The sequence below is a fragment of the Sarcophilus harrisii genome, chromosome 5, assembly GCF_902635505.1.
Source record: "Sarcophilus harrisii chromosome 5, mSarHar1.11, whole genome shotgun sequence".
Taxonomy (NCBI): domain Eukaryota; kingdom Metazoa; phylum Chordata; class Mammalia; order Dasyuromorphia; family Dasyuridae; genus Sarcophilus; species Sarcophilus harrisii.
In genome coordinates this window covers 189,522,292-189,546,308 of record NC_045430.1, presented here as the reverse complement: position 1 = coordinate 189,546,308, position 24,017 = coordinate 189,522,292, and the positions used below count along the sequence as shown (strand labels likewise).

The following is a 24,017-nucleotide window of genomic DNA, read 5'->3' as shown; positions in this document are numbered from 1 at the left end:
CAATTACTTTGAGAATACACATACAAGCTGTTGCTATGGCAACCTTGTATCTTCTCCCTAGAGGCTGTAAAAAGTAGCTGACTTTTGAAACCAGCCTCTTCCCTGTCCTTTCATCAAAAATGGCCTGGTAGAAATGAAATTTGCCCCAATCCCACCTTGATATGAATTTTTATAAAGATGTCTGCACCATAGATTTTGAATCATATTCATGCTGCCTTGAGACTGTCGCTACCCAAAGGGCTCAAGAGTTCAACTGCCCCAAATTCCTCAAAGGCCCATTTTGCCGCAATGTCTTGCTCAAAGGTGATATTATTACTCACTCCAAACCCCTTCATTCAACTGGAAAGCTAGAAAAATTGTAATATTTTTCGTTGAGTGAATACTATGCCTCCTAAGGATTCCTACATTCACCAAAAATGAAAGAAAATAGTTTGATGATCATTTGAGCACACCCAGTTTTTAACCATAAAGTTTATTTTAATTTCTTGTGTAAAAAACAAGTTTACAACCTAAAAAAATATATAAATATTACAGTTCTGGAGAATTCTAGAAGCAGATCCCCTTAGCACAAAAGCTTAGGCTAGCTTAAACCTAAGAACACTGAAAATGGGTTTTAAAAGCCTTTCTGGAGGAATAGTTCTGAAATATTATAAAGAAATATAGCTATTTATGACACATAGCACTAGTGAGCATCTATCTTGCATCCTCTATGAGGCAAGTTGTGAAAGAAGCTCAGCATTTGAGATGGTACCTCAAGGGAACCAGAGAAACTTGCACTTCAGGCCCCCCTCAAAAAGCAATTGCTTCCATATAAATGGTCCATTTAATGCAGTGAAAACAACCCCTCTGTGCCCAAAGATAGAAGCACTGGACTTGGAATGAGGAAAGTTTGACTTCAGATCCTGCCTCACACATTTATTAGTTGTGTGACTCTGTGCAAGCCCCTTGTCTATCTCAGCCTCAGTTTCCTCATCTGTGAAACAGGGATAATGGCATCTATCTCACTGGCTTGCGAGGATCAAAAGAAGCAACACGTCTAGTGCTATGCAAACTCAAAGCACTATATGAATTTTAGCTATTTCTTCCCTCAAAATCCTGAAGAGGCAAACACCTAATTTACTAAATCACTGCCTTTGAAATATTTTGGTTTGGGACATCAAAATTTTTAACAAATTTAAATTTTTAATAGTAATTAGCTACTATAAAGCAAATGTTCCATAAGTTTTGAATAAGATTTCTCAGTTAAATCCAATAAATACAGTTTGAGATTGTTGTTGTTTTGGGGGCAGGGGTAAAGGGCAGAACCTTTTCAGTAGCCTTATTTTTAAAAGGAGGGAAAAAAATTTGATTTTTTGCACTCTTAAGTGAAGCAGGACCTAATAAGTTGCTTCCATTCTGAAGACTTAAGAAGACCCTGTTATTCCCTCAAGCTACCTTCCTATAACTTATTTTTGTGTACTCCTTCTGTATATTGGGTTGAGTTTTTGTCAGCAAAGACAGATGGCAGAACACTGGAGATCTGCAACTCTAAGCACAAAAAAGGAAGGACAGAATTTTAACAAATCAGTGTTTCAGAAAAAACAGAATCAAAACAAGGAAATAATTAAAAGTAGTTGGGGAAAAAAATGAGAGAGCTCAGGAGGAAAAAAAGGGGGGGACAGAAGCAGAAATAAAGGGATGTGATTCATTCTGCTTCATGTCTTACATAGTATATAGTATATAGCTTGCTTCTGAGGGATCATCTCCAGAATAGAGGAGGGCATATCCCTCCAAAGTGAATTGTGTCTATCATCGAATGCAGGAAGCTCTCAATGGACACATCATCTAAATATACAATGGTCATAGTATAGAAAAATTAGAGGAAAATGGAAGGAGATGCCTGCCATAATTATGGCCAGGGAGAGAATCCTTAAACAAGAAATAGAGCATTACTACAGACAAAATGGACAATTCTGACGACAGAACCAATAGGTTTTTGCAAGAACACAATCAACACAGCTATACTTAGAAGGGAAGCAATTAATTGGGGAAAAGATTTTTATAACAAACACCTAAAAAGGTTTGATAACCAAGATATTTAGGGACAAATATATAAAACAAGAGCCAGGTGGTTTTCAAAAAAAAAAAAAAAAAAAAGAAATGCTAACTACCAACAAATATATGAGAGAACATTCCAAGTTACTAAAAGGCATGCAAATTAAAATAACTGAAGATTCACCTGGCCAGTTGGCAAAAATTAAAGTGGTAATAGAAGGGCTGCAGGAAAACTAACATGCTAATAGAGCACTGGTGGAGTTGTGAATTAGTTCACTTAAAAACAATTTTCCAAAGTCACTAAACTATACATACTCTTTAAATCCAGTAAATATTACCCAAAGAAATCAAAAGAGGAAGTCTCATATATACAAAAATATTTATAAGGAGCATTTTTTGTAATAGCAAAGAACTAGAAACATGAGTATCCTCTGACTAGTAATTGGCAGAACAAATTATAAGACTAATGGAATATTATAACAGAAAAACTATAAAGAATTCAAAGAAAAACTTGTATGAACTAATTGAGAACCAAAAAAAACAGAACCAGGAAGACAATTTCCAAAATGACCATAATATAAGAGAAAATAACATTAAAAGTTATCAGAACCCTGATTAATGCACTGCATAATCCTGACTGTGGAGGACTGATGGTAAAACCCTCTCTAAAGAAAAGTGGTTTTCTATAGGTGTGAAATGAGGCATATGTTTTAAAATGTGGCCAAGGGTTTTCCTTCACTGCACTCATTTGTTGTTTTAAAAAAAAAAAAAGGTCCATTGGGAGGAAGGCGGATTGTTTATTGTGAATGACAATGATATTGAAAAAGAAACATTAAACCTTTTTTAAAAATTTAAATGATAGTTGTAATTGCTGAGAAACAAGGTGCTTGGTAGCACCTACTTGTAGTAGTCATGACACTGCTTTACTTCTCTTCATCAGGGGGAATACCCAATTCTTCATCTGTCCATTGAGAAGGATCTGGATATGGGAAATGACCCTAGGGGGAACAATTAAATAAAAAATCAAGCATTCATTCAACTAGAGAAAACAAATGTTTAAATAAACAAACATAAACAAACAGCATTATGTACTCTGTAACAGGCTCCTCTTCGGGTCCTCCTCACTCAGCAACCAAATGCGACTGCCTATCTTACTGGATGCCCTAGCCTTTCTTCGGTTCACCGCCTGTCAGCTGTGTGTAGAATGAACTCCTTCAATCCCCCATCTTTGTCAATAGCACACTGCCTGGCTGCTTGCCCTTCCTCACGCCGAGTCTAGTCTGACTTATTGTCTAACTGCCATGCTTGGCCAAGACACACAGCTTGGTTGGGTAATTTCAGTAGTATCCAGTTCTCTGACTCCATTTGAGTCTTTTCTTGGCAAAGAAAAGACTGAAGGGTCTCAGTGCTACTAAGCACTAAGCCAAATTCGAACTCGGGTCCTCCAGACTGCAGGCCCTGCAGCTGCCCAAGATAATGGACCTGACTGATTCAACCCAACCTGGACAAGATGCATTCTTCAGACGTGTTTGTTCCTGGGTAGATTGCTTAGCTGATCTGAGTGGTTTCAGCTCTCAAAGAGGCCAGACAACTACCCGCAAAATGGCACCCACAAACAAGAACTTAAGAGAACCCCACCATCTTTAAGCATTCTCTTTTACACCCGGACTTTCCACAGGAAAAGTTGTTGTGACACTAAAATTCATGGTACATATTGTCAACTGGGAATTCAATGCTGTTCAACAATCCTTTTACTCTACCTTTACCACTTCCTTAGCTAATTAATCAATTATTTTAAACCTTTTGTTCTTTCCCCCTCTTGCCACCACTGGTACCTTGGTTTCACATACTTATACTATATGGCAATGGCCTACCTTACTGAGAGAACTGAAGTCACCTAACTTAGAAGTAGAAAGACATGAACTGATGCAAAGTAAAATAAGCAGAACAAGAACAATATACACAACTACAACAACGGGAATGGAAAGAACTACCACTACAAAACAATAAAAATTAATACTGCAAAAAAAAATTACAAAGAAGCTCGAAAGAAGAGGTGAGGAGATCTCATCCCCTGCTTTGCAAAGGTACAAGAGACAACAGATGTGAAATGTAGCATCAAATATTTCTGATGAAATGGTCAACTTTAATGATTTTTTTATTATAAGGGTAGCCTCTCTAGATTGGGATATCAGTACAGGAGGAAATTTAAATCATGTAAAAACAAAAGACAGCAATAAAAAACTTATTTTTTAAAAAAGAAATATGCCAGAAAACATTGTCCTGTCCTAGTCTTATATAAAATTGGTACTTTTGCACAAAGAATATAATTCCATTAGAATGAGAGCTCTTTGAGAGCAGGGATTGCCTTTTCAATTTGTATCCTCAAAGTGTGGCCATAATTTCTGCATATAATAAGAACTTCATCAATTCAATCATTCTTTCAGAATAGACCAAAAAAAATTAAAGAATGTCAAAGTTGGAGGGGACACATCTCATTTCCTGCAACACAAGAAAGTCAGCCATAAATTGGCAAAAATTCAGGAAATAACTGAAATAACATGAGGATGAGCAGATTTTAATGGGAGAAAAACTAAAGGAAAAACTCTTTAATCCAAAAAGACAAGAGCTAAAATGTAACATGAGAAAAATTTATGAAAATCATGATGAACATAATTAGGATAAGGATGGATTTTTTTTGTTAAAAAGCAGAATACTAAGAGAAAGCCATTAAAACTTGAAGGAGATGCTAAGTTAAAATTTACAGGACATGAAAAATATCATGAAAAGTCATCCAGCATATATTCTGAGGCAAAAGTTTAACAGACTCTTAATTGGACAGGATCTTAAAATCTGTCCCACATTATAGCCTAAACTGAAATTTTCTGTAGAAAAATCAATTTTGAAACTCTACTTGCCATAGAAATCAACCCTTAAGCTCTACCATTAAGGAAGAACAACCTAATTTATTTGACCAGGTATGCATGACATAGCCACTCTTTTGTGGGGTTTTATTCGGTAGTTATTTCTCAATGGTTTTAACAACAGCTTCTTATTCCACTTTGCAGATCTGACAAGAGGTTAAATTGAACACAAAAGATTATTAAGAATGTATCATAAATCAAGACCTGACAATCTCTCATGAGCTTTTGAGCTAATATGGGAAACAATGGCATAATGGGAAGAGCAATGAAAGTCAGGTCAGAGAGCCAAGCTCCAAATTCCAGTTCTGTCTCTTACTCTCTGGGTGATCCTAACCAGTATCCTCATCTGTAAAATGAAAGGGCTGGTCTACTTGACTTCTAATGTTCTAATTCTAAATCTATGACCCTAAGATCCTACTATTTGAAATATAAAGAAAACAGCAAAGTTATAGAAGTTTAATCTCAGCCCCAAGCAAAAAAGAACAGGAAGCTGAAAATATAAATTTGTTTAAAATCTAGGTCAGCTCTTAATCTTGTTTGTGTTGCCAATCCCTCTGCCATTCTCTAACTGAAGGAAATGCTAAATTTCAGTTAGAGGTTAGTAAAAATAAGTTATTCTTTCCCATCCAAGTCAGCTTAAGATTGGATAGTCATGGATCTCTGACTCATAACTGACTGTGTTAAAAGAAAGCTAAGATATTGGTAGATCATCCCTAACTTTTAAAACTGATGTCCCAGAAGGCAAGCATGATCTCACACAAAGTATCCATTGGTACCCCCATCAGACAGTTCCAGGTTGAACTAGTATGACATTTAAGAAATGGTATCCTACAAATCATGATCCATAATGAAGGGTTACAGAACAAAATTTTCGCAAATAAAAAAATTATATTCCAAAGCTTACCAATACAGCATCTGAGTCATGCCAAAATTGCCAGAGAATCCAAAACCACATTGTAGCACTTAACAGCTCAGCTTGGAACACCTGAGATTTTGTCAGCTGGGGATACTGCCGGTAGCGGATTTGAGCACTATAATTGAAAAAAGAACTTTTTAAAAAATTCTTGTTACATTAGCAAGGCATTTGATGTAAGAATTATAAATCTCCAGCTATCATTTCAAATCACAAATATGCTTGTCCTAATTACAACTCCTTGTGGTAAGATGCAGATGAGATGTAAAAATGCTCTATAAATTCTAAAATACTATGGCAAACTAAAGAAGACCTCCAGAAACCAAAGAAAAAAACACTGGGAAATGAATGTAAACTGTTTGCATTTTTTGTTTTTCTTCCCGGGTTATTTTTACCTTTTGAATCCAATCTGCACACATACATTGTATCTAGGATATACTACGACATATTCAACATATATAAGACTGCTTGCTATCTAGGGGAGGGGGCGGAGGGTGGGAGGGAAAAATCGGAACAGAAGTGAGTGCAAGGGATAATGCAAAAAAATTACCCTGGCATGGGTTCTGTTAACAAAAAATTATTATAATAAAAAAAATAAAAAAAGAAGATGACCTCCAGAAAGATGGGTGCATTTCCTCTAGCAGACTTATGAAACAAGGACATGAGTCACACAGGATGTATAAGTTGCAAACTGCAATGAAAGATTGAACTTCATTAATGAGATCCTAGATCCATAGGAACATACTTCATATCTGTATTCCCCTCCTACTAAAAGTTTATGTACTTTTCAAAATATTTAAGAAAGTCTGGCAAAGAAAAACAACTTTTCTTTGGTGTGAAATTATTTTTTCTTGACTACAAGACAGCTGAAACAACTACTCTGCAAAAGAAAGGAGAGGTAGGATGGCCTGGTTCAATAGGACTTCAATCCAACAAAAACTTGTTGCATACTTGCTGTGTACATGGTACTGTGATACAAAACATACACAAAGTAACTCGCGGGGAAAGGTACCAATAGTAAAGGAAGCTTCACATAAAAAGTGGTGGTTGGATTTAGTCTTGAGGGAAACGAGGGATTCTAAAACAGAGGGGAGAAGAGAATAAATTCCAGCCCTTGTATCCAGCACAAAGGTCCAGAGACCTGTGAGGAATGAAAGGAAGTTCCACGGCGGAACTTAAGTGTTTCTAAAGAGAAGTAATGTGCAGTAAGCCTAAAACACAAACATGCAAACAAAAAAAAACAAACAGGTTGGGACTAGGTTATGAGGGATTTTAAATGTCAATAGGAAGAGTTTCTATTTAATACTAGAATAATGACAACTGGGCTTTAATGAGTAGAGGAATCGGACTGTAACTTTTAATCCCATCAACTCCCAGGATTCAATTATCATCTCTATTGTAATGATTCCCAGATCTAGCTCTGAGCTCTCTCCTACCCACCAGACCCCCATCTCCAGCTGCCTATTAAAGTTAAAACCTGGATCAAAATAAATTGATTTTCTTTTCCCCCAAAACTTCCTCCTTCCTAACTCCCAGTCAGCCAGGCTCACCACCTAGGCTCAGCTCTTCATTCTCACCCCTCCGTAGGCAACCTGCTGCCACGGCCCACTGGTTTTCCTTCCTAGCATTTTTCCTGAGCACCCCCCACCCTCATATCTGGACCACCCCAAAAGCCTTCTGGTCAGTCTCCCCGCCTCAAGGCTCTTCAAACGGACCCTCCTAAAATGCGGTCGCGTCATATCCCCAGGCCTCCTTTTTAGTAAACGTCAGCGCCTTTCTGTTAGCGTATAGGATCAAGCAGAAAACCCTCTTTTGCCGTTCCCTAGTGGCCTTTCAGAAACGCCCCTCCCCCCCAGCTCCCTCCCTGTGGGCTCGGGTTGGCCTTCTCGCCCAGCCCTCAGCGCCAGAGCTTGCAGCCCGCTTATCCGGAACGGATCTGCGCCCGGGGCTTGCCGTGCGCCCGTTAGCTGCGCGAGAGCAGGGGGTCCCCCGCGCGGAGGAGGAGTCGGGCACACAGCAGGGGCAGGAGGGCCGCGGGAGGGCGGGGCAAGGTCACAACCTCACCGCCTCCCTCCGGACATCCGCGGCCGCGGCCGGACAGGCGTCGGGACGGGAGAGGGGCCTAATGCGCGCGGCTGCTCCCGAGCTGTCGGCGCCGTCAGACTGAAGCTCCCCGAGAACGGGGGTTCTCGGCACGCATGTTACTGAGTGAAAGGGCCTCAGTAAAGTCAATAAAGTGACTCTGGGCTTGGTTTCTTTATTTCCTTCTATAGAAGATGCTCTCAGTGCGGGGATAGGAGAGATTCTGTCAACACACACACAGGAAGTGGGGGGGAAAGGAAAAAACGGGACGGGGAGGGGAAGAAGGAAGAATGCACATGCGTAGACAAGGTGAAACAGTCGGAGTGGACAAATCACCGCCTCGAGCCCCACAATGCCCCGGGACGGAAGCGGTCACGAAGCTCAGCATTCTGGGACTTGTAGTCCCCTCCAAGCTCCCTTCAAGGTGACTACGGGTCAGGGAGGGGGGGAACAGAATAATGCCGCTGAAACCCCCTCCATCCATCAGTCAACACTCACTGCCGGACTCCTCCGATGGCGTAATCGGTAGTCCGCTCACTCGGACCCTCCAGGAAGCGCCGGCCCCCCTCGCGAAAGAAAGGCCCCAGCCGCCTCAATGCCGACATGACCGCGGGAAACCGCAGAGCCGGGACTGAACACAGCGGAGTCTTCCCGACCTGGGCCCGCCTCTTCCCTAGACGTCACTTCCCCCGTTCGACCGCGAGCCCCGCCCCTCCAGCGTGGTGGACGGAGGTGTCTGCACTCCTTCGAGGAGGCTCGCGAGCCGTCAGGTGCTGAAGTGTTAAGGCGGCCCTGGGGGCCGAGCTGGCCTTTAATAGTGCCCTAACCTCAGCCTGCGTGGGAAAGAAGCCCTGTGGGGGCAGAGACCCCAGGGATCCTGGATCTGCGGCCGACTGCGTATCCTCACAATGATGCTGACCATATAAGGGCGCTTCCTCGGTGCAAGTGCACCGAGTTACGCTTTGGCGTAGAGCTCTCCTTGTTCCACCCAGGTTGCGTTCAGGCTAGGACTCTCTCCCCGCTCCGGTGCTCGTGGTTGTAATGAATCCCTTCTCTTCTCCGCCTCGCGGATTCTTTCGCCTCCCGGAATCGAAGTGGGGCAGGACCGGCACCCCCTCCCCCCCCCGCAGAAAAGCGAATGGACTCTTCCAGTTTCCGATTACCCCCTCCCCCCCCCCCGCACTGCATCTCCTGATTCGCGTGGGGGAGGGGCTTCAGATGGGACCGCGCGGAGCAGCAGGGTTCTCGCTGGTCTGGAGATGGAGAGAATGTCTTTCCTCCGGGAGACTTCCCATCACGTCTCTCCAGGGTAGGTGCTAGTCCCTGAGCTCTCTACAATGGCTTAGCCCTGGGCGGGCTTAAGTGATCTCCTAGCAACGTTGACGCCGTCCGTGGCCTGGGCGTGGCGAATCCCTTAGCCACGCCTACACGCTGCCCCGCCCCCTTCCCTGGTACCCACCTGGAGACTTCCTAGAACCAAAACAAAGCTAGGGGCGTTCTGTGTCAGACCTAAAAAAGTTTTCATTTTATTTCCCAGCGTACACCGATGTATCAGTGAAAAATTATCTTCCATTACCACATATATTTACTATGAATATTCCACTTTAATTTCTTTTTAATTCAGATAAAGATGTTACACGCATCATTGTCACTGTAAATTTTACCTTTGTCAGTTTTTGTCTCTTATGAAGAGCATATAAGGAGAGGCTGGGGTGAGGGAGGTGGAGTGTGGCCTGTATTTGAAATACTATGGTATTTTCTGACCTTTCAGCAGGCCTAGCGATTCAAATTTAAAAAAAAAAACCTTTTATTAAGTCCTACTATTCAGAATGACAGCATTTGTCTAACTATATAAACACTAATATAATGCAACCATGATCTCCCAACTCTCTCCTCAAAGAGAAGCATATCTCACCACAATCTGTACTCTGGAGCCAAAACTAGTCATTGCAGTTAAAGGGACACAAATTTAGAAAATAGCGTCCTGCTCTTCTAGAGCTTACAATCTCCTAGGTGCCAGAGGTGCTTCTCTACCAACCCCCAACAGGCTCCGCGTCTTCACATCCCCTGTTATCTTCTTGAAGAGCGGTCAGAAGATGTAGAAGTAAGAATACCTTAATAACGGTACTACCCTGACACAGAATGTCATCCTAAATAATACCTAGAACTCCCCCACCTAATAACAACAGCATTTGTTGTTATTAACATATATTGCCACGCATTGTGCTATGCATTTGACAGACATCTGATCTGATCTAACCAACCAGCCGGTGAGGTAGGTGCTCTTAATTGTGCCCATTTTACAGTTGAGGAAACTGAAGCGAGCAGGCAGAGGTCACAGCTCGGAAATCCCATCTGCTCAGGTCTTCCCGACCCCAGGCCCAGCACTCTGTGCACTGTGGCACCCCAGCGGTCTCCGGAGCACTGAGAGATTAAACAACCTAGCCAGCTAAATGGCTCTTGGGCGTTAGAGGTGAGACTTGAACCCAGGACTTCCCAGCCGACGTTCTAACCACTAAGCCATGCTGCTCCTCACAGAAACAGACGCCAACCAACACCCTGCCTGCTGCTTACAAACAGCGATAACCCTGCGATTGGGGAAGAGCAGAAAGGTGACAGCCTAGGAGTCTCTTTGTATGGCATAGGCGCTGCATGCCTTCAGAGGAAGTGGGCCCGCCTTCGGGCTCCTTGTTTGGAGCGCTGTAACTCTCTGGTGTGTTATGTTGTATGCAGTAATGGCGTGCTCCTTTCCAAACTCTATAAAGGCTCCTGTAATGGTGCCTGTTCCTGTCACTATTATCAGAATCATCATAGCCTTCATGTATGTAAAAAATTTTAAGGTTTGAGAAGCTCTTTCACTGTTTTAAGACATTTGTTCTTCACAACATCTCTGTGAGGTAGGATAGTCATTATCCCCATTTTACAGATGAGGGAACTGAGGCTGAGGGAAAATAAGTAAATTTCACAGACTTGCACTGGTCTGAGGCAGAATTTGAATTCATCCCTCCTGAGGCCATGTCTAGGACTCTATTCACTTTTCCATTCCAAAGGTTCACCATGAACCTTTAAAGAAAGAGACAAGGGAAGAGAGAGAAAGAAAAACAGAGAAGGAAGGAAAGCGAGAGAGAAACAGACAGAATGAGAACGTGTACGCTGGGGTGGGATGGTAAAGGAGAGCATTCTCTTATACAGTCAACATTCCCAGCAACAGGGGCGACACTGACCAAGTGTGCTGGTTCTAGGGATACTCTGTGGGATCCATTCCTCTCCACAGCTTCTTCAGCCAGTCAAACCATCTCAGAATCTAGCATTTGGCCTTCTTGGAACCAACCCAGGCCGAAAGAAAGGTGGTCCCCTGGCTGTCCCAGAAGGCCTCAGGAGTCACGCTGGCAGTTAGCTGGGAAGCCCTCTGCCTTCACCACTGCAGCCAGGGGGGGAAGGTTGAACTTTTTATAAGATATGGTTTGGCAGCCTCCAGGATATCCATTTTGGGATCCAGTGAGCGGCCGAGCCCTTCCAACACCATGATCGCAAAGACAATCGAGGCAAAGTTACTCTCGAGCTTGACCTGAAATAGCAAGAACAGAGGCAGAGCGGTGCTTTTTAAAGTCTCATCACATACACTCCAAGGCCTCTAAGCACAACCTTACCGATCCCTTCTCTGCCCCCACCAAGCCCAGCTGTACCCAATGTAACCAGACATTTTTCTTAGCCAGCCTTAATCACTGAATGGGTGCACCCTCAGTCAAACTGAGACCTGGGAAAGACTCAGCCAAGGCCTCCCACTGCACCTGCACCATCTCCAGTCATCCTGATCAATACCTTCCCACTGGATCTAGATGATTCCAAAAAGAAAAGGAAGCTGGAGCCTTTGCACAGCCTCCCTCACTTAAATCCAATTACATGCAAGTCCTGGTATCACCTTCCTGATATCATGGTCCTCTTTGAGAGCAAAAGAACAAACAATTGTACATTCAACCACTACCTCCTATGCACCTACAAAACCATAAATGTAGAAAATAAAGAAAAATGTAGCTACTTCTTGCAAAGGTTTTGTTTTTCCTTTTTTTTCAAATAGCAGGAGGGAGAGGGAGGTAAAAAGGAGAGGAAGAGGAGGAATATAATCCTCCCCTCCCCCCAAAAAAATCCTGGAAAGAAAAGAATACTAATTGAAGCATTTTTAAAAGAAATATCCAGTATAGAACAAAAGAAACTCCATAAGAACTCAGAGACAAGCAGGATAGCTTTGACAGTTACATGTTGAATTTATTATATACTTGAAAAGAAAGATGAATGCCATTTAATAGTAATCAACACTTTCATATATAATCCTGTTTTTTACATTCTCCTATGTGTAAGTCATTATTTTATTTGATGTTAAGTTCAGAATAAAATATATTTTTTAAAAATGGCAAAGCTGTACAGTGCAACATTGGGATATATACATATAGCAAAGGGTTGGGTTAGAAAGAGAATTGACTGCACATTATTGGGAATATTCCCTTGGTGAATGGCAAAAGCTGTGGGCTCAACAACATAGTTTTTGCCCTAAGAAATTTAGGTTGAAATTAACCCAATGAGTGCTTCCCAGGACTCTGATTCATCACAAAGAGAAAACACAGGGGCAGGGAGTTACCCATTAGCCATAAACCACTATTCTGGACTTCAGACCTTCTCTCCCAGTTACCTTTGCAAATCAGTCAAGACCAAAGCCAATAGTAGGAGTGACTCCTGTGTATCCCAGTATGCTAATATGACCTTGCTGCTTCATGACACTCCCCAACTGTAAGACTACTAGGCATCAAGGCAAGAGATCTAGGTTTGGAATCTTGCCAGGTCTGGGTCCAGAACTCTGTATCTAGACTCACAAAAATTCTCAGAGTAAAGATCTGGCCAGCAAAGAAACTGTTAACAACTAGAGGCTAGATAAGGGCTTCTTAAACTTCTACTTGTAATCCCTTTTCACCTAAGTTTTTAATGCAACCTCAGGTATATGGGTCTACAAATTAGGTATAAGTCAAACATTTGCCAATAATAAACCATCATTTCAAGACTTCTACATTCAGTTACAGTTTAAGAAGCCTTAGGCTAGATGACCTCCTCTAAGGAACACTGCTGTGATCCTTAGGCTGGAAAAAGATGGCCTTTAAGCCCCTTTCAAGTTTAAGAATCTAGTGTGTTTATTCACCCCTTCCTTGAGACACTACTCCAATACTTTCTAACTGTGTGATCACAGAAAAGTCACATAACCTCTCTAACTTTGTTTTCCATGTATATGTGTATATATATTCACATGTGCATATATATATATATATATATATATATATGCACATGTGAATATATATACACACACACATATATATATGGGGAACACACACATATGTACTGCATATGCATGCGTGCTCATATGTATACACATACACATACACATGAGCAGCTAGGTAGTAAAGCACTAGAACTGGAGTTCAAATCCAGCCTCAGCCATGTACTGGCCATGTGACCCTGAACAAATCATGTCACCCTGTCTGTCTCAGTTTCCTCATTTGTAAAATGATCTGGAGAAGGAAATGGCAGACCATTATCTTTGTAAAGAAAGCCCAATGAAGAATTGGATGCTACTGAAAAAGGATTGAAATACATTGTGTATAGGTCTGTATACACATATCCCTATTACACACACACACACACACACACACACACACACACGTATATTGTTACTCAGTAGTTTGATTGATGATGTCTTCATAGTCAGACCTTATCACACCAGGCCCTTCTGACCCAAGGGATTTATTCAGCTATCATTATCTTTTAGCCTTTTTATGCTGTCCGTGGGGTTTTCTTAGCAAAGATCCTAGAATGGTTTGTCATTTTCTTTTCCAGTGGATCACTTTTTGTCAGAACTTTCCACTATGGCTTGTCCATCTTGGGTAACTGAACAGTACAGCCCATAGTTTCTTTGAGCCATGCAAGCCCCTCTACTACAAGGCAATAATCTAGGAGGGGACATGTATGTGGACATGTATGTGTTTGCATGTGCACATGCAGGTATATGTGTGTGAATGCACCTGTGAATATATACAAAGTTATATAACTTATACCTTTATGTGTGTGTTATGCATATGTACATGGTATACATATATGTGCATACATACATGCATTAAATATTTTACTACTTCCAATTCTTCAATCAAATTAAATCAAATTAAATTCAATCAAAATAAGAAGCAGGCTAACGACTGAATACAGAGGTTCTTGGTACCTTCCTGACTTTTACACTCAGTACTCTACGTCACGCTACCTAATGGATAGGTAGTCAAGTGTCTTTTGTAACTTTCAGCAGTTTATAAATTAATTGCTGCTACTAAAGTGCTTTAAAAAGAGTTTTATTTTCTCACCTAAATTAAACTGTACTCACCACTCCTTCCCCAGATCCTGCTTGTACCATCAGGATGCAACCCCTACCACCCTGCCCAGCTCCAAGCTATCCCACCCCTGCCCAGTGTCTTAGGCAGAAGTTCCAGTTAGGGCCCAGGCTCACCTTATGGGTCATCAGCAACTTAAAGACACTGGAGAGCAGGTTTGCTACTTGAAGCTGTAAGGAAAAGCAAATGTTAATCCAGAGCTTGAGGGTACCACTTCCCTCCTTACCCCCAAAAGTAGGGGAGAAAGCTCACTGACTGCTCTAGAAGGGTACAGGGACTCCTCAAACCCCAAAATCCATGACTGGTTTATTCAGAAGGACTGTTTTAAAAAGAGAGGAAAAGGGTAGAGGTGGGAGGTCTTAAAACTGTTCAATCTAAGGATCCTTTCTTTCTTCAGAGCAAAAAATCCCATAGATCACCTCCATCCATTTTCCATCATGCAAAAAAATAAAAAATAAAAAGTCACTAGAATGAATGAGAAGACTGCTCCTACTTTCAACTGGGTCTCCAGAGTTTACCTGTAGTCATTTTCTTACATAATTTAAGTGAACTTTTAATTTACTTATTATCAATATAGGCTTATAGGTCTAGAAGCCATCTTCTCCAATTAAATTCTTAATCACAGCAAATCAACAACTTATACCCTCAGTCCTAGCTCAGCAGAGGAGCACAGCAGTGGGGCAGCTTCCAGTCCTGGCTCAGAAGGCAAACTCTGGAAAACCAGTATCCTGAACAGAGTGGGCAAAGCCCAACACCTGCAGACACAAGGGGACCCCGGGCTCAAAGCCAAGGCTCGGAGCTGCACAGGAAGCTTGGGGCAGCACCCCCTTTACCTCAGGAGCAGAGCTCCACCTTAAAAGTAAAAAAAGAGGAAATACCAAAAGAAAAGAAAATGAGGAAGAAATTGAAAAGAACCTTGATCATAGAAAGGTCCTATGGTGATAGGGCAGAACAAAACACAAACTCAGAGGACTGAGTGTCCACAGAAGAAATCTCAAACTGTGATAAACTTGTCTCAAGCACTAAGAGGTGTCTTAGAAATGCTCATTAAAAAGTTTAACAATCCAATTAAGACTCAGGAAAGTCTTTGCCTAGATTACATATATGGTAAGCTTCAGAAGTGGGATTTGAATTCGGTCCTCTGATGCCAGATTTCTTTCTATTATAACATTCTACCTCCAAGCAGCTCACCCAAGAGTACTGAGAGAGAAGATCACACTTGGGAGAGTCTATGGCTGAAATGGTTAAAGGAGAGAAGCACGACGACTGCAGGCCTCCTGAGGGAAGGGTACATCTTCTGTTTTATCCTAGCAGAAGGCCTGACAGATAGCAGGTGCTTAGTAAGTGATTATTGGGTTAGATTGGCGTGATCTGCCTTAAACCAGAGACCACAGCTCCCCAGCTCCTCAGCTGGGATTCGCCACGGCAGGGAAGGAAACAGGAACCAGCCCAGGGAGAGGCTTCCCCACTGCAGGGCAGACACCCACCTTTTCCAGGGTGATGGTGTTCTTCCTGGCCTGGGTCACCAGGACCGCCATCTCAGCTTTGAACTTCTCCACATCCCGGCACTCACTGGCCCGAGCATGTTGCAGGATGAGCTCAGCTACCCTTTCTCCCTGAAGACCAGAGGGAGAGAAAGCCGTAAGGGCCCCATCAAAGGCACCGGCCCAAGGAGGCTCTAGAGCCACTTTGGGCTCCCATCTCCCACATGGGTAATGGGACACCCTGGGCACGCTACCACAGGCTCACAGATATAGAGCGGCCGCTTAGCTACGCAGTTTAGCCTAGCTAACAGGAGATTTTGAAGGGCCTTCAAGAGTCCAATGAGCTCATAATTGTCTGAGGCGAGATTCAAATCCAGGTCTTCCTGACTTTTACATCTAGTACTCTACTATGTCTCGCTGCATCTAACCTACATGCATTTCCCCTTCCCCCTACACCCCCTCAGATACATTGTAGGAACCCAGACATAAGTAAGATAACCTAGGTGCTGCAGTGGGCCTGGAGGCAGGAGGACACATCTTTGTGAGTTCAAACGGGGCCTCAGACAGTGATCCAGGTGGTCAGTTATTGCACCTGGCTGCCTCAGTTTCCTCATCAGTAAAATGAGCTGTAGAAATTCGCACTGGCAGCCCATATGCAAATATTGACACACTCATAGATAGATAGATAATATAAATCCATATACATATAATGTGTGTGCGGTGTGAAGATGCATGGATAGACAGGCTTGGATTCATGAAGCCCCAAGTCAAATCCTGCCCCTGGCTTTACTACCTGCGAGACCAAGCCATGTACTACCTTGCTTATAAAAGAAGCCTCTAAGAGCCCTCTAGCTCCAAATCTATGATATTATATTAGATGCATTCTATAAATCAAGGGTACCAGTATTTAAGCTAGCTGAATTTGCCTTAAGAAAATTATCAGAGCTTTACTCCCAGTTGACAGCTGGCGGAAATGTTGTAGAGAGGATTCCTGTACTGACAAGGCGAGGACTAAGTAGCCTCTTGGCCTTTGTCTTTAGGGATCCAAGGTGGAATTTCTCCACAAGAAATTTAACAGCTCAGAACCGGTCCCAAGCATGGAGATCACTTGGGCTTCTCACTGTGGCAGCCCTTCTCTCTCCCCTCCTTCCCATGGCCTTCTCTCTATAGCCAAACACATATTTTTCTAGGCCCATTTCCCATGTGTACACCACCCACCCAAGTCAATTTTTACTAATGCCTTCATGATTTCCAGATGTTTTTAAGCCCATGGCCTCCAAGTAAAATTAGACATTCGTAAGCTAAATGGCAAAATTTGAGAATCCTCAACTTTTGGGACAAAAACACTGCTCAGAGCCACTGCCTGGCCTCTCCCTGAATCACAGGTCTTACTTACCTGCCCCACAGCTACTGCGGTGAAGACTGCCCGGAAATTCTCCAGGTCAGCAGCCTGCAGTCCCGCCACGATGCCTGCGTCCAGCAGGACCAGCCTCAGGGGGGAAGAAGCAGGTCTGCTTTCCGACACCAGGGTATCGAGTGCGTCCTCCAGGCTCTTCTGACCTCCTTGGCTCTCCTTAGGAAAGTCTGCTCCCTGCACCAGGATGTTCCCAGGGTGTAGGTCGGCATGGACAAAATTGTCAACAAATACCTGGAAAGGGATCCACCTCATCAATAGAATGCTTTCTCACTGTGAAGGGGAAAATTCTTCTAGACTTGTGTTCAGTTCTCAATTATCTATATGAATGGGGAGTGTGTATATACATATATATAAATTTTTTGTACTAGATCTTAATTTCATTATATAAAGCAATTCCTAATGATAAAACTCTGTTAACAGAGATCAGCATGTTGTCTGCACCTTATGGCCCAAAAGCATTCCCTGGAGCATTGAGAGATTAGGACTTCATTATTAAAAAATCCACAGTGCCAATAAGAACTGGTGGGATGGAAACTTAGCTTTGACTTTTATCTAAAAAAATGGGATAAAGGTGTCCTCTAAATAAAGTAAGACTATAAACTACGTATGGGACTATTTAACCCATAACTATGTTAAAATGCTTTATCAACATTTATTTGGACTCATTGAGTTGAACTAATAATTTACCAATAACAAATGATTCTTATTCATTAAAACACAAGTCTTAGATCACCTATGACCTCAAAAAAATTTGATGACAGTATTATTCTCACATTTTTAACCTTATTCTCATAATTATGTGTGTTTAAAAATAACAGAATTTCTTTAAAATATCTCATAATTTGTATTCTAATCAATCATTCTTTCAAATATTTCACTTAGCGAGGCTCAACTAACTATAATCTTAAAAATGACACTGGGACCATTCCCCTTCATTTGTATGTGTGGGTAATGACAGAAATGATGCTGAGGGCACCAGGACCAGTCTGCTAGTGGGCAAAGAGGGATATTATTCTGAGCCCTCAAGCATGCAGAGGAAGTCACTGGAACCCTAGCAGAGGGGAAAAGCAAACAATCAGGCACTAGCTGTGTGACAAGGAGGTCTCCTGAGAGCACAAGGGGGCCACGAAGGTTGTGGAGCTCTCTTTCCCACATTTGGCAAAGAGTGGCAGCAGAAACCACCACGAGCCAAGGAGTGAAACTTTCCAGAAAGTAAGGGATTCTTTTGTAATATGAATGATTGCCCCCTCAAACTTGGGTTCTGACATTGATGCAATCAGGGTTTCCTAGCGAGGGGCTACATCTCAGCCCAGGGCACATTTCCTAGTCCATTCTCTCAACGGGCAGTCAATATAGGCAGTGGATTTCAGGGACTTTACAGCATCCCAGTTCTTACCATCTTGAGAAGCATGTCTATTCCCAGCTTTGCTATTTTCCCCTTCAACTTCATAGGAATCTCTGACTTCTGATACCAGGACACAGGCACACTCTCCTTAAAGCAAAGAGAGAGGAAAGATGTCAGTTTGATGACCCTACCCCCCACCCAGAAGAGGAGAGAGGAATCCTTTTAGCGTCTTTCCCTTCCCTGGTTAACACTAAGGTTGTTTTCCCACCAGATCCTTAATCAAGTTTCACTCAGCTAGGTTAATCCTTATATTTACAAAGAAGGTGTGAAAAGAGAAACCATGGGATATAATACTCATGTCACAGTGGGCTAGAATTAATAATCCTAGATCCATCCAATCCACTTAGCATTCTATGGGGCATCATAGGGCATATGGTGGACATCTCATTTCCAATGATAGCACTAAACATTATGATAGCCATCGATTTTCATAAAGACAAAAAACTATGAGCATTATATCATTGGATCCTTATAACAATCCTGCAAAGTAGATACTATGGGTATTATTATGCCAGTTTATAGGTAACAAAACTGAGGCTCAGCAAGGTTAAGTGATTTGTCTGTGTTCGGACAGCTAGTATTAGGGATGCAAGTTAAACCTTGGTCTCTATGGCCTCCTTGTCCCTCTCCAATTACATCACCCTCGCAAGTTAGACATTCCCCACAGGAATCACAGAAGCTACCTTGTCTAACATCCAAATAAGAATGCTCTTTATGACATATATCTTCCCAGTCTTCAGCCATCCAGATTTTGCTTCAAGAGCTTTGACAAAGGGAAATCGACTACCTTCTGAAGCATTCCATTCCATTTCTGAATAGCTCCAATTACTAGAAAGGCTTTTTTTTTATATGAAAGTAAACCTGCCCTTCTGGGGAATCTTTGAAGCTTTATTTGCCAATGATCAGCAAGATAATAAATGTCATAGCCTGGACTCAAACTGACCAGGCCAGTCTTTTTTTTCCCCTAGATCATGCTGTCTTTCTTTCTTTCTTTCTTTTATGAATTCCTTATTTGTCATTTCTTTTTCTTTTATACTGAAGCTTTTTATTTTCAAAGCATAAGCAAGGATAGTTTTTCACCGCTGAACATTGCAAAACTTTGTGTTCCAATTTCCCCTCTTTCCCTCCACCTCCACCCCTAGATGGCAAGTAATCCAATATATGTTAAACATGTAAATATATATGTAAATCCAATATACTGCCTTTATTTCTTAAGAGATGAACAGAGGGCTATTCTAAGTAAGTTATAACACATAGTGTGTTTATAGACACACACACACACACACTTTAGATTATATGTCTATAATTACTTCCTTTCATTCTTACTTCAAATGTTTCCACCAGAACATCTCGAGTGACAAAAGGCTGCAGAGGTGTGGGGAACCTGACAAAATTCACATCCATGAAATTGTGTTGGAAGCACTCTAGGTTCCGGGCTTCATAACGCAAGTCAATCTGTACAAAAAGAAAAGATAACAGATGAAGGTGCACTTTGTTTAGCTTTTGAAACCATTTAGAATCTGCCCTTCCAATCTCAATGGTCATTACTCCCCCCATAGACACACACACACACACACATGCAGCCAAATTGGCCTTCTCTGTCTCTCTACACTAGGTGCATCCCATGGACAAAATGCACTCCCTTCTACCTCACATTATCCCTCTCATCTCTCCAGATGCCATTTAAGCACTGCTTCCTACAGGAAGCCTTTCCTGGTTTCTTTGACCTACCTTTGGGCATTTCAGTCATGTCTGTCTCTTCATGCCCATTTGATACAGGGATGGTTTGCCATATCTCTCTCCAACTCATGTTACAGATGAGACAAACTGTGACATCCCTTACTAGTTAAGTATCTGAGGCCAGATTTGAACTCAGGTCTGACTCCAGGACAAGCACTCTATCCACTGAGCCATCTAACTATCCTGCATTTTACTACTCAAATTATAAGCTCTGGTGGCGGTAAGCAAAACAAAAAATTAGCACATGAATAAACATTTATTAACCATCTTGTAAGTGCCAGACACTTATGAAGCAGTCCCTAAGATAGCCCATGTCCATAAGGAGGTTATGTTATGATGGGGGGGAGGAGGGGGAAGAATGACAACACATAAAAAGAAGTAGTAGATAGATATAATTCTAGATCAAAATCTTGATATGGCCTTCCTCTAATTCCCACAAATTCTCCTCATATCTTAGGTAACTATCTTCACACGTTTAATGGACTACCCTATGCCCCTGGGATTCTATGTTGGCAAGTCTTCAGTAAGTAAATACAAAATTACACTAAGCATTTCCAAGAAAGACCACTCACAGAAAGCCTGGGAAAGACCTCGTGAGGGACTGAACCTGAGAGTTTCCCTGATGGAAGCTAAGGAATCTATGAAGCACAGATAAGGGCAGCAGACAACCTTGTTCAGAGGTTGTCCAAAGCTTGGAGGAGGCTTAAGAACAACAGACAGGCCAGAGTTTGGTCTTGAAGCCAGTTTATACTGGACCTTTACTATCCTTATACATGCTAGTCATTAATCATTCTCTAGGGGATATCCATCCTACTTCACTTTTCATAATTGTTCTACAGTAGGGGAGGCCCCAGATGTGCTCACCTGTTGGACCATGAGCTTCTCAAATTCTTCTACTATCTCAGTCAAGCTGAGCCACTTGACTCCTGGAATAAGTCCGAGGATTCGACTGCCTATCTTCATCAGGAACAAATCCACCTGAACTTGAGCCAGTAGCCCAGGATGTAGCACCTACAAAGGAAAAGGGGCTATCAGTGGGCAAGCCACAGCCCGGGTATGCGGTGTGCCTCCAAGGACCAGGTAACTGGGCTGGCATCGGACCAAGGCAGTCCTGACAGGAGGGATCTCCTGCTCTCAGTCCCTCGCCCTGCGGCCCATACTGTGCATAGGGCGCCCTGGACCAGGGCGGGGGGTTCCAGACCCCTGGTGCTTCAGCTAGTATTTTCAGTGCAGCCTTCTAACCATGGAAGAGCACTTTGATCTTCATACTCAGAGACCTGAGAGAGACCCATTAGACAAGTAATTTTCAGTTTCCCCATATATCAAATTAGGATTACACGGATGATTTCTGTGGGCCCTTGTACCACTAACATCCCACAAGTAACCAACTAAATGTATACATTATGGTGCCAAAGGCACTTGACAAAAATGGGTTTGACCCACAGAAATGAGTGGAGGGGGTTGCAGGAGGAGCACGTGCCTGGGAAGCAGGGCTATTCAGGAATTTTGGAAGAGGAAGGCCCCTAGTTAGGCAGGGGACTGGACCCACAGAAGTACAAACTTACTTTGATAGCTGCTGGGATGAAATGCTTTGGCCCAAGTGGACAGTCAGCAGGTGGGGGAAGGGGCGGGGCCTGTCTTGAAGCTGTCAGGTAGGCCATGGGCAGAAGCAGATCTGGAAAAGCCTGATCCGGCGGTGCCGCTTTAGGCTTCTCCCCCTTCCAGAAATACCCCAAGAGCCTCCCCAGTCCTGCTGCTTCCCAGCCTTCAAAAGAGGGGGTGCCCCTGGAGGCCTCCACCAGCTTCTGGAAGCAGGCATGGTCAAGGAAGGCAGTGTCAACATAGGCCTTATACACTTGGGCCACACAACCCGAGCCCACCGGCTCCTGACTCTCAAAGCGGAGGGCTCGCGCCCACTCCGTCCCGAAGACCTTCTGCAGCAGGCGCCGGGTGTGAGCCCACGTGTGCGGGGCCACCTGGACGTGCAGCCGCGAGAAGTGGGCGCAGAACTCCTCCGAGAAGAGATCGCGCCTGGTGCTGGCCCACTGGCCCAGTTTGATGTAGGTGGGGCCCGAGGACTCGGTGGCCAGCAGGAGCCACCTCAGCCAGAGCCGGTAGAAGCGGGCAGCCAGGTAGGTGAAAGGGTAGAGCAGCAGAAGAGGGGCGAACTTCACCAGCAGGACGCAGGCCCGGAGCCCCGTTCGGAGGCCAAAGGCCAGGTTCGGCCAAACGCCGCTCGCGAACCCAGTTTTGGAAACGGCGCCTGCCAGCCCGGCTTCCTCAGGGGCGCTCTTACCGGTCCCAAGCTGCTGCCCCGGGGGCACCGTCCCGGGCCCCCCGGAAGTCAGAATGAGTTTGGGAAACGCGCCCAAGAGAAGCCAGCCGATTCTAGATTGGGGCGGGCACGGGACCGGCCTATGTCTCCACGTAAGCAAGCAAGGTCTCTGTCCGAGCTCAGAGCACCTTAGGTGGGGCAGGAAAGCCTTGATGGGGAATCGCCAGGAAGTCATGGTGACCTGCAAGCAAAGGCCAGCGCATCAGTTCTGTCCTTCCCAAAGGCCGGACCTCCAACTCCCTGGGACTACCAGCAACAACCACCGGCCAAGTGTTCTGGTCTTGGGGACCAGAACGAAAAGGTCAGAGTGAGCCGGACTCCCCCCTGCAGCGAGTCCGGTTCACTGGGCCCGGCCAAGCAAAAGCGTGGAGATTCCTGCTCGCTCCCCTACGGTGAGGGGCGGGAGGGGGCGGGGGACCAAACCGGCCGAGTCCTTCCTCCTGCCCCGCAGGCAGGCCGGCAAGCGCAGACTCCCAGCGGGGAGATCCACAGCCTAGCCTTCCCACGCCGCCGCTGCCTTTCCCCCCCGGACCGCCAGCCTCCGGCCGCATGCTTCCCGGGCTCCGGGGTTAAAGCGGGGCTTAGTCCCACGGGCGAGCGCGCATCCCGGGGAGGCTGAGCCCCGCCGACCCCGAGCAGCCCCCCGCGGCCCGGACTACTGGGGGCCGCCAGCCCGCCCCCAGGGCCCGCAAGGCTTCTGAGATCAAAGGCCCGGAATCCCGACGGGGACTTCCGGGGACAGACGGGAGCCCCGCCCCTTAAAGGGGCAGGCACCCCGAAGGCGGAGCCTTCCGTTTGTACCTCCTCCTCCTCCCGCCTAGGAGCCGGCCTCGGCGGGCGCCGATTCCCGAGCAGCGCGCGGCGGACCCGGGCTCCCGGAGCGGTCTGCGGACCTGCCGAGATCTCTTGCGGTCGCTTGATTTCCGATCTTAGCCCAGCCGCCGGCTCATCTCAGCTTTGACAAGGCCTCCCTGTGTCCGAGGCAAGCAGAAGTCACCGTGCTCTTCCTACAAAGGCAACGGGAACATACAGTTTGTCCGGGCTGCGGACCTGAACGGACTCCCTCGTTACCCTCTCCGAAAGCTGCCCCGGCCTGCGGGCCGGCGCTCCAAGAACACCAGAAGTCCCCGGATGCGATTCCTAGACTCGGGTGGAGGGAGCTTCTAGAGCAGCGAGGACCACTACGTCACTGCCCGCCTGGGGGGCACCCCGACTTCCGTGGTGGCTCTTTCAGAGGAGGCTACCCGGAGTACCCCCGGCC

At 44.4% G+C, this 24,017-nt stretch overlaps 2 protein-coding genes across 2 annotated transcripts; both read right to left on the bottom strand.

The window, feature by feature from the left end:
• Positions 1–2,811: 2,811 nt before the first annotated feature.
• On the bottom strand, positions 2,812–8,645 carry NDUFB2 (NADH:ubiquinone oxidoreductase subunit B2). Its single transcript, XM_003771664.4, has 3 exons — positions 8,452–8,645; positions 5,863–5,989; positions 2,812–3,032 (listed from the first exon to the last, which is right to left on the bottom strand). The coding sequence occupies exons 1-3, from the start codon at positions 8,556–8,558 to the stop codon at positions 2,958–2,960; spliced, it is 309 nt and encodes a 102-aa protein (XP_003771712.1). The 5' UTR covers positions 8,559–8,645; the 3' UTR covers positions 2,812–2,957.
• Positions 8,646–10,904: 2,259 nt separating this feature from the next.
• ADCK2 (aarF domain containing kinase 2) lies at positions 10,905–23,470 on the bottom strand. The gene is made up of 8 exons (XM_012551072.3): positions 21,987–23,470; positions 21,286–21,432; positions 20,008–20,136; positions 18,673–18,768; positions 17,256–17,507; positions 15,863–15,991; positions 14,492–14,545; positions 10,905–11,521 (listed from the first exon to the last, which is right to left on the bottom strand). The coding sequence occupies exons 1-8, from the start codon at positions 22,929–22,931 to the stop codon at positions 11,369–11,371; spliced, it is 1,905 nt and encodes a 634-aa protein (XP_012406526.2). The 5' UTR covers positions 22,932–23,470; the 3' UTR covers positions 10,905–11,368.
• Between the last annotated feature and the right edge of the window lie 547 nt (positions 23,471–24,017).

Excerpts from the sequence above, each read along its gene's own strand:
- ADCK2 (XM_012551072.3), bottom strand. The coding sequence starts at position 22,931 with ATGACTTCCTGGCGATTCCCCATCAAGGCTTTCCTGCCCCACCTAAGG. Across the intron at positions 17,508-18,672 it reads TAGACATGCTTCTCAAGATG|GTATTTGTTGACAATTTTGT; the intron begins GTAAGAACTGGG and ends ATCCCTTTCCAG. Across the intron at positions 14,546-15,862 it reads ACACCATCACCCTGGAAAAG|CTTCAAGTAGCAAACCTGCT; the intron begins GTGGGTGTCTGC and ends TTTTCCTTACAG.
- NDUFB2 (XM_003771664.4), bottom strand. The coding sequence starts at position 8,558 with ATGTCGGCATTGAGGCGGCTGGGGCCTTTCTTTCGCGAGGGGGGCCGG. Across the intron at positions 5,990-8,451 it reads GCCATCGGAGGAGTCCGGCA|TGCTCAAATCCGCTACCGGC; the intron begins GTGAGTGTTGAC and ends TTTCAATTATAG. Across the intron at positions 3,033-5,862 it reads ATGACTCAGATGCTGTATTG|GGTCATTTCCCATATCCAGA; the intron begins GTAAGCTTTGGA and ends TGTTCCCCCTAG.